The sequence below is a fragment of the Pteronotus mesoamericanus genome, unplaced genomic scaffold (genome assembly GCF_021234165.1).
Source record: "Pteronotus mesoamericanus isolate MK-2021 breed Mesoamerican mustached bat unplaced genomic scaffold, CSHL_Meso_final scaffold_371, whole genome shotgun sequence".
Lineage (NCBI taxonomy): Eukaryota > Metazoa > Chordata > Mammalia > Chiroptera > Mormoopidae > Pteronotus > Pteronotus mesoamericanus.
The window spans coordinates 891274-900960 of record NW_026555314.1 but is presented as its reverse complement, the minus strand read 5'-3'; the positions used below and the strand labels follow the sequence as shown (position 1 = coordinate 900960).

At 62.3% G+C, this 9687-nt stretch overlaps 1 protein-coding gene across 1 annotated transcript; it reads left to right on the top strand.

Annotated features, from left to right (window-relative positions):
• The first annotated feature begins 465 nt into the window (after positions 1–465).
• LRRC75B (leucine rich repeat containing 75B) lies at positions 466–6992 on the top strand. Its single transcript, XM_054592753.1, has 4 exons — positions 466–642; positions 3074–3202; positions 4608–4723; positions 6226–6992. Exons 1-4 carry the CDS (start codon positions 466–468, stop codon positions 6749–6751), a joined length of 948 nt encoding a protein of 315 aa, XP_054448728.1. The 3' UTR covers positions 6752–6992.
• The last annotated feature ends 2695 nt before the right edge of the window (positions 6993–9687 follow it).

The following is a 9687-nucleotide window of genomic DNA, read 5'->3' as shown; positions in this document are numbered from 1 at the left end:
CTTGGCACTACAAAAAGCTGGCAAACGTTCAGTGGAACCCTCACCTACCCCGCCCCGACTCGAAGTCCAGGGCTCTTTCACAGCCCAAGCGACTGCTTCACAGTCAGCGCTGGGGTCAGAGGGTTTTGAGGCGGCAAGTGCCACCTCGTCCTGGCTGGGCTCAGCGACTGCCCCGGCGAGGGCAGTCCCAGAACTCCAGAGCTGGGGCTAGCGTGGGCGAGGGACTCTCCTCCACCAAGATCCCCCAAACCAGGTGTTTGGGAGCTCTGGGACCCCAGCAGGAACCCACGCCCTCCCTTCCCGGGCTGTGGCTCGCTCGGCAGGGATGCGCAGCCCCGGAACCGGCGTTCTCCACCCAGCGCTCTCCGGCCGGGGGCGGGGCCGGAGCGGGCCGAGGGCGGGGGCCTGGGGCGTGGCTCAGACCGTCTGGCCTCCCGCCTACCGAGCGGCAGCCGCGCCGCAGCCATGGGGGCGCGGCTGGGCCGGCGGTCCGGACCCGAGGCTGGCCCCGAGGCTGGGGCGGCGGTGGGGTGTGGGCCCGCGCCCTATGAGCGCCGGGTGCGCTGGCTCCGCGAGATCCAGTCCACGCTCCGCGAGCGGCGGCCCGAGCGCGCCCGGCAGCTGCTGCGCCTCCTGCGCCAGGCGAGAGAAGGAACGGGCCCGCCCGAGCTGGAGGCCAGGGAGGGGCCCGGGGCAGCGGGCCGCGGGCCTGGAAGGTGCCGGGAGGCAGGGCTGGCTCCGCGCAGGCCTGGCGGGTCCCGAGGGGAGGGTACCACTGGCTGCCCGGGTGGGAGTATTGTCTGTGCGAGAGAGAAGGCGAGGGAGGGAGGGCAGCAGGCTAGAGTGAGGGCCACCGAGGCCGGGAGAACTGTGAGTGTGGAGGGGAGGGCAGCTGAGTGTTTGTGCCTCTGGGGCCTGAGGTCACTTGTGTGTTGAGGGTGCTCCAAGCGAGGAGGTCTAAGAGCCCAGATTCAGGCCTTAGCAGGAAAGGAGGGGGTGCTGGGAGGAGTGGCAAGTGTGGGCATCTTGTATTGAGGGGTAGTGGGAAGCCCTCAGCTCTCCCTTCCTCCAGAGTGAGGGGAAGCACCGGACCCTGGGAAGCAGCCCCGCTGGTCAGCGGGTGCGTCCTCACCATGGCAGCCCAGACAGCGCGGCAGCACCCATCATTGGACATTCTCCTAGAGGGCAGCTCAGGCCCATTGATTGCTCACGCCCATCAAGTCCACAGCCCTGGCATCTGTACATCACATCACATCTGGACAGGCCAGAGGCTCTGGTCCCACACACACCAGGCATCTGAGTCCTGGATCCCAAGCTCTGGGTTGCTCTACCCCTGGGTTCTGGTCCCAGCGTCACCACTAGGCAGGCCACTGGCCTCTCTGCACACATCCCTGCCCCCTACCCCATCCTGTAAGCTGAAGTCAATCGTGCATGTCTTGGGCCTGTAGATGGATGATTAGAGGTGGGAACTGAGGCTTGGAGAAGAGTGGTGAGCCGAGGACCACAGAGCAGTGTGGGGACCAGCCCAGGCCACAGCCCAGCCTCCATTCTCTCAGCCCTGCTGCTGCTGCTGCTACACTCCTCTCTGGGCTCAGCAGGCTGGAAAGGTGGGGCTGGCCCTTTAAGAGGAGCTGTCCAGACCAGCAGAAAGCAGGCTGCGGTCTGGGGCCCTGTCTATGTCAGCCTAGGCTCACCAGCCACCCCTCCCTTTTGGATCCTCCCTAGCTGGCATCTGTGACATGAACTTAAATGGTGCTTAAAATGCCAGACTATCCAGAGGCACAGATCTCTCTCTGAGATGGCATCTGGAGCCCAAGGCACCAGCTAGGTTGTACCATCATGTCCCAGAGGTTGGGATTCCAGGCCCGGTGAGAGGCCTGTCCTGCCCCATGACTCCCAGGGACTCTGCAGTTATGGCCTTTGGGCATTTCTTCCTGGCCTGTCTTCCTGTGCGAAGCAGGGCTTATGCATCAAACATGTCACCCTTTGGCTTGGGTTGGGGGCGCCCGCATGGATTCTGGAGGCGCCCCGTGGCAGTGCCTGCCCCATCAGCTTGTAAATATATCCTCTAACCAGACCCTCTAAAAGGTTGTTTCATGCCATACCAGGCCCATGCAAGTAACAGGAGGTCAAGGACTGAAGGCAGGAAGGCCAGAGGCCCTGATGGTGGGGCTATGCAAGGGATGAGAGCTTTGGAGGCTAGATGAGGAGGCTCGTGGGCCAGGGAGGGCCGATGACAGGCTTCAGAGATTTCTAAGACTGCAGACTATGTGAATCTGATATCACACACCTTCAAGAGTATTTGGTCTCCACAAAAGGGGTCAAGGGTCAAGCTCAGGTGTGTGTTTCATAGAGCCACTCGAGCAGCCTGAGGGTGGAACGGGGAGGGTGTCAGAAGGCCAAGAGCCCCAGGAGTAAGCTGTTGCATGAGGCCTGACCCTCCTTGAGCAGAGGGGAGGGAGAGTTGGGCGGAGAGGGGGTGAGGGAGAGTGCAGACCGATTCCTGGCCCCTGGGAAGGTGGGGATGGTGACTCCCTTTATGAGCTGGGGCACAGGTGGGGCCAGCCTCAGGCCGGGAGACGAACATGCCTAGTCTGAGCTGAGAGAGAGGTTCACCCCCAGAGGTAGGGTCTGGACCTGTGGGCAAACAGGCGGTGGTGGCAGAAGCTCAGGGGCGCTTGGAAATAGGTGGAAGAGGCAAAGGGCCCAAATGGAATACAGGACAGTGGCCTTTGGGGGTCATCAGAGGAACTCCGAGGAATCCCCTAGACAAGCCCAGTCCCAGAAAAGGCATGATGTCACAGCATGGTGTTTCAGCTCCAGGGAACCAGTCTAAGGGCTCCAGGACCCACTTATCACGTCCCTGAGGCCCCTGCCACACCGACCCCTCTCCTCATCTAAGAGATCCACCTGCCCTTGGCCAATTGGCCCGTTGCCACCTGTGGGGAGACTCCAGCAAACCTCAGGGAGAGAGACGGAGAGGCGGCAACGGACGTGAGGGGCCCCGGCTGGCCGGGAGGCCTGCAGAAGGCTGACCTGACTCTTGGTTCACTCAACTCTTCACCACCCACAGGACCTGGGCCTTGAGGGCACCCTCCTCACTGACATCCTCTACAGGAACGTGGCCTTCCTCAACCTGGTGGACCCCATCTCCCACGACCTGCTTGTGAACTTGGCCCGGGACCTGCAGTGCCCCAAGGCGGTGAGGCTGCTAGGCAAGGGCCTCAGGTGGGGCGGTTTGGTTGACAGGGGTCATGAGGGCCCAGGGCTGAGGGCGAAGAGCCTGGGGCCCCATTTGGCGTGCTTTGAGGCATTAGACAGGTCGCTGCCCCCCTCTGGAACCTGATACCAGCTTCAGTGTATTAGACTGGCCAGCAGCGGGGGCAAGTGTGAGCTGCGCCAGGTGGACTGTTTCCTGAGTGACAGCACTGTGCACCAAGCCCTGAGACCCAGGCAGGAAGTTGTATGGGGACCCTGCAGGACACAGGATGTCCTGATCAATACACCAGTGGACCCAAACTTTCAGCCTCAGTTCCTGGGCCAGAAGAAAGCCACCCTTCCCCATCCATATGTCCCCATTTTATAGGAATACCCTTGGGGACAAGTGCTCACTGCTTCCCACAGCATCAAGAGCCACAAGGAGGTCCCTCCTCATACTGGACGGCGTCTGCCCCCAGCAACCTCCACCCTATTCCCCCCCCCGCACCCCATCTGCCCAGAACCCTGCTCCGAGGGCACCTGCAGACATCCATGCGCATTGGATGCGCTGTGCTCCTGACAGCCTCTGGCCAGCTCCCAGCCCCCATCCCTTAGTCACAGTGAGTCTGTGTGAGACAAGGGTGCCCACTATGAGCCCTGCCAGCTCTAGAACCCCAGCATCTATAAGCAGTTGTCACCGAGGAATCTGACGTAGACTACAGCCTTCAGTGACTGCTGGCGCTTGCTGCCACTAGGCATGCACGCTGTGAATGGGGTGGATAAAGAACATATGGGTAGCCGAGTGTGCCTGGTGCCAGCTCTGGAAAGCATGGCACCCCCGTTTTCTGCCCGAGCGAGGCCTTTACATGGGCCCACTTAGGCCCCGGAGAGAGCCAGGTGCTGGTGTTGTAACACACCCACCCTCCCAGCCCGGGCAGCCCAGACCCAGGCCCCACAGGCGCAGTCTAGATTGGAGAGTGAGAGGAAGAAGAGCATGCTGACCTGACTTGTTCCTATTCTCTGGGGGCGGCGTCAGGGAGGCAAGGCTCCCTGGAGGGGCTTGGTCCTGCCTCCCCTGTGGCGAGTCTCTGGGGAGCGCTGAGAGTCGGCACAGAGCCCGCTGATAGCCTGAGATGCTGGCCCGGGGCCCGAGGACAAGGAACAAGGGCCCATTGTCTGAACGTCCTCCCGCTGGGCACTGTGGGACTCAGACCAGCCTGTCCAGCTCCCAGCGGGCAGCCTCCCCTGGCTCTGGGCCAGGCCATGGCCAGGTGGGGGGCGGGCAGGGGACCAGGGGTAGCTCAGTGATCCATGATGAATGACTGCTCCACTGGCACACTAGGATCCCCAGGACCCAGAGGGTGGGGGGAAGGGCTTGGCCTCCCCGTGACAGCACTGTCCCCCTACAGGACTATGAGCTCTGGAAGTCCTCGGACAAAATTTGCCGGCAGCTCATCTACCACCTCACCCCTCACTCCAAGCGGCAGAGAGAGTCCAGCCTGCCCCAGAAGAAGACCCAGAGCTGGTAAGGGGAGTCCAGCCACAGCCCTGCCTTGCGCCCCTCAGGGTCCCTTCCCAGGCTGATGGGGAGAGGCAGGGCCAGCCCTAGGGGAGTACCCGGGCTTCTCAGAAAGAGGCTGGTGCCTGAAGCCCCACCCGGTGGGCCCTCACTGTCATCTGCACCACGGGCTCCACTGATGGCAGCCAATACCCCGCTACCCAAGCCACACTCTCTGTACAACCCGCCTCCTATTCACTCATCGAGGCCTCAGTCTCTGGCCTGTCACCAGGCCTGGACCCCTAGACAAAGGCGACCTTACCAAGTGCCAGCTGAATTCTCAGCTGACAGGCTGTGAGGGACAAGGTTTGGGGTTATGATTCCCATTTTACTGGGAAGGAAAATGAGGCTGAGGGAGGCAGGCTGGCTTGCCCACGGCCGCCCTGTCCTCGCCTTCCTGCCTCCCTCCAGCTCTGCGCCAGGCTGCCTGAAGCTCACGCGTCCAAGCCGGTGCGATAGCCCGCTCTGTCGTGGGATCCTCCTCTCACTCCCGGACAGCCTCATGGCCACAGACAGCTCAAGAACCAGCCACAGGCCCCTAGACCCAGGGGCCCAGAACCACAGGCCTGGTGCTCTCCCGGACCTCCCTCAGCCCTGGTGGCTCGTGCTGAGCCCCAAGCCCACAGGGTTGTCCCCTGTCGTGGCAGGCAGGGGCCTGGAGGTGGTCCTACTGCTTTTGTCCCCCAGGCAGGCCTATCTGCCTAGCGGGCCATGCTCAAATGACAGGAGAGACCTAAAGAGGGGTTCCAGGGTCAGCAGGGGACACTCCTCAGTTTCTCAACTTCCTTCCCAGCTTAGAATACAGAAAGCCCTTCCCCATAGCAGGCCCCCACCCCCATTCCTATGGCCTCCCTTCTGGCTACCCTGGGCCTGCCCCCTCTCTAGCCCCAAGGTCTGGGGACAAGCTTGACACCCTGTCGCCCTCATCTCTCCTTAGGGAATGTCTCTCCTTACCCCCACAGCATTGACCTTCGAGGAGGCACATGAAAAAAACATGTGGGCTCAGGGGTTAGAACACCTTGGTTTGGAGACCTGGCTCCCCACTTAGCGGTGTGTGACCGCGGAAAAGACTCATCACCTCTCTGAGCACCCATTTGCCCCTTTGCAGAGTGTAATGATCATTCCTACCCCACTGGGCTGGCCCAGAAGTGAGACGAATGTGACAGGTGTGGAGTTGCAGGTACACAGGTTTTTATAGCAGCTCATGGAGCCTCACCCGGTGTGTGTTTAACCCTCACAACAGCCAGGTCCCCTCTCACCACCGGGGAAGCAGGTTCAGAGGGGTTCCGAGCACTGCCCGCAGCCACCCATGCAGAACGTGGCAGTGTGGTCCCGGCTTGGCTGGACTGTAGGGCCTAGGCCTCCCCACCTCCCTGCACCGCCCCAGTGGGTCATGGTCTTTGACCAGCGGGGTCTGCCTGGGCCATGGACCCGGGCTCAGTCCATCCCTGCCCACAATCTTCCCGCAGCCTCAAGAGCAGCCTCCAGAAGACTCTGCTGGCAGGGGAGACTGTGAACCTTTCAGGGATCCCGCTGTCAACACGGGACGTGGAGCACATAAAGCGCTACCTGGGCAGCCAGGGCGCTGGGCTCACAGCGCTGGACCTGAGCTTCACAGGACTGAGCGACGAGCTGCTGCACCTGCTGCTGCCCAGCCTGTGGACGCTGCCTCGCCTTTCCCAGCTCCTGCTCAACGGCAACCGGCTGACACGGGCTGCTGCCCGTGAGCTCACCGAGGCCGTCAAGGATGCGGCCAAGTTCCCTGCGCTGGCCTGGGTGGACCTGGGCAACAATGAGGACGTGGCCTCCCTGCCCCAGCCCCTGCTGGTCGGCCTGCGCCGGCGGCTGAACCAGCGCACCTCGCTCCCCACAATCTATGAAGGTCTGGACCTCGAGCCCGAGGGCAGCACAGCTGGGGCCACCACTGCCGCCTCCACCTGGGGCTCCGCAGCTGCTGGGCCAGGGTCCGGGTTACAGGCCTGCTGTACCAGGTGACCGCCCCCACCCTGGCTCCTGCCGCCTGGCTGACAATGCCCCCAAGCACCTGGGATGGGGACGATGGAGGCCCTGGAGGCCCCCCAGATCCGCAGAGATCCAGTGCACAGCCTGGGATTCAGGGGATGGATGGAGAATGGGCTCATCAGAGGCTCGAGGGTCAGCCCAGGCTGGGGTCTCAGCCTTTCCTCAGCAGGAGGGGTCCAGCGCCTGCTGTGCAGACCCCACAATAAAAGGCGATGCTCCCTCTGCCTCAGCTCCAGCCCGCCTGCATCGTAGACACGGAGTGCCAGCCCTGCTGCTGGGGTGCGGAGACAGGGGAGCCAACTATTCACTATTCACAGACCCTGCCCTCCTGAAAGGGGGGGACCAAAGTCACACCGATCTGCCTTCAGGTGCTCCCTGGGCAGAGACCAAGGTGTAGGGGTCAGATCCATCTGTGGGCTGGGGACTTAGAGGAGCCTCCAGGGACTGGCCCTCACATCTGGGCAGGGCTTGGTCAGGCTGGGGAGGGGCATTCTGGAAGCCCAGAGAGGTCTAGCAACACTCTGAATGGGGCTCACCGCAAGCTCATGCCTCTGCCTGGGCTGCTGACCTCCGGACCAGGGCCCCTTGGGCTAGGCCCACTACTGCTGACTATTGTCTCCCCAGCGCACAGCACTGGCCACCAGCCCGCTCCTGCCCCCAGGCCTCCTGTCCTTGGTGAGTGGGCAACTCCACAAGGCTAAGAGGCACATCAGACCAGAGATGGAGAGCTTGTATGTCCCCTCCAGGCCCTGGGGGCCACGTGGACAGTCCTCCCCTGTGGGGGACCCCGAGAGGGCACGCATGGAGTGGCGGTGGGCACAGCCAGCAGCAGAGGCCTCTGGGGCCGAGCAGACCTAGGGCTGCCCCCGAGAGGTGGCTTGCTCCCAGCAGAGGGCTGTCTCCCTCCCCACCAGGCTCCAGACCAAAAGCCTAAGGCCATGGTCACCCCCCCGGCCCTGAGTGGAGAGCCGGAGTTCAGCCCAACTCCCTATCAGGCAGGGCAGAGACAAAAAAAAGGAATTTAGAGACGTCTTGCTGGAAACTGAGGCCCGGAGCGGAGATGCCAGTGCTCTAAGGCTCCTGTGCAGAGCCAGCAGGTCAGGCCTGGGTGCCGGGGATCCTGCTGGATGAGGGATCCGAGGCAGAGGGAAGCCCCAGCAACCAAGAAGGCGGCGGTCCTGGGGTGTGTACCTCGGGCCACCAGCTCTGACCAGGGGACTGCGCTGGCAGGGGCCACAGCACACCTTCAGGCCAGCGGGATGGATAGCAGCCTCTTGAGCCAGAGGGAGACGGCCGAGAAGGGTGAGGGTGGGATGGTGGTGGTCCCAGGATCAGACGGGAGGCAGTGAGAAGGGACTCCCTGTTCTAGGCTGCCTGCCCCACCCTCAAGCCAGGCCCCCCTGGTCTTGCACTTTCCCAGGAACCCTGATCCGGAGGCGATGGGAAGGGCACCCCGTCAGCCAAGCTCTGCTCTGGACTTGCCATGAAACCCGGCCAGGCCTCCCCTTTCCCCTGGAGCCTAGTAGCTCGGGAGCCACAGGAGCATCTCCCTGTGCACCCACCCTGGAACATGGGGCTGAGGCTCTCTTGGGTGAGGCAAAGCAGGGCAGGCGGTGGAAGGGGCCAGCGGAGAGAGAGTAACAGGGAAGATGGCCTTGGGCCCGGCAGGCTGATAAGCCTGTTGCTGTTACTCGCAGGCAGCCCTGATCTCCTTTGACTCGCTGGAGAGATGCCAGGCTGCCCCCTGCCCTCCAGCCCTCCTCACTCCCTGCCCACCACTGGCCCCAAGTCAACCCACAAACCTTGAATGTCACCTCTCGGAGAGATTCCTAACAGGATGGAGTGAGGACCTGAGCCGGGTGTTGCCAGGCGAGCTCTAGGAGAATCCAGGCGACAGCAGCTGGTCTCAATCTCCCCGCCTCTTGGACGGAGACACTTGATGTAACAGCCGAGCTGGAGCATGAAATAGCTCAAAAGGGTTGGCCTTGTTGCCATGCAGGTATCCACAGCCCCTTTAAGGGGCCCTCACACTGGGGCCTCAAACCACCCGTGAGGCTCCCCTATGGGCCTCGACTCTTCAGGAATCGGGGGCATTTTGCGACTCACCCAGTCTGGTGGGCTGAGTACCCGCCAGGCTGGCCCCAGCCCAAGGTCCAGATGAAGGAGCCAGCAGGTGGGCCCCACTCAGGCCAGTCCCGATCCAGTCTGTCTTGGAGGCAGACAGGCCACGTCACCCACTGGCGGTCTGGTCCTCTCCAGGCCTGTTGGAAACCAGGTAAACCAAGCCTCCTTTCATCCTGCTGGATGGAGTGAGGATGACGTAAGGTTTGGAAAGTGTCTGCCATGTGGGGGGCAACAGGGCTCATCAGTGGCAGGAGGGCCTCCACCCAGGGATCTCTGGGTGGGAGTGGCAGGAGCCAAACCTTTGAGGCGAGGCAGGACTGAAGTCATTTATTTAGCAAGTACTTCCACTGTCCTCTGGGACAGGTACTGTTCGGATGACTTTATACTCCTTAAATTCTCTTTGCACTTGAAGGAGATGGGTGCTACTATCACCTCCGTTTTGCAGATGAGTAAACTGAGACAGAGAGGCTAAGTGGCTTGTCCAAGGTCAAGGTCTAGGAACCGGAGGAGCCTGGATGTGAGCCGGGCTGCCTGGCTTCCGCCTGCAAAGCTAACTCTATGCGATGCGCCCTCTCTCACAGCCGTCCCAGGGGCCCAGGATCCACGGGAACTTCTGAGCCAGCCTCTTCCCGAGAGGCCACTTGCAGTAGGAAACCACCACAATGGTGTCCTGTGGCAGGCGGCAGACCTCCAGCTCTGCTGCCCCTGGAGTAAGGCCAGTGAGAACCTCTCCGGGCCTCAGTTTCCCTGAGCGCAAAGTAGATGGGGAGGAGAGCAGTGAGGGT

Bases quoted from the DNA above. Each gene is read 5' to 3' on its own strand.
- LRRC75B (XM_054592753.1), top strand. From the start codon at position 466: ATGGGGGCGCGGCTGGGCCGGCGGTCCGGACCCGAGGCTGGCCCCGAG. The intron at 643-3,073 runs GCGAGAGAAGGA...CACCACCCACAG, and splicing joins TGCTGCGCCTCCTGCGCCAG to GACCTGGGCCTTGAGGGCAC. The intron at 4,724-6,225 runs GTAAGGGGAGTC...ATCTTCCCGCAG, and splicing joins CAGAAGAAGACCCAGAGCTG to CCTCAAGAGCAGCCTCCAGA.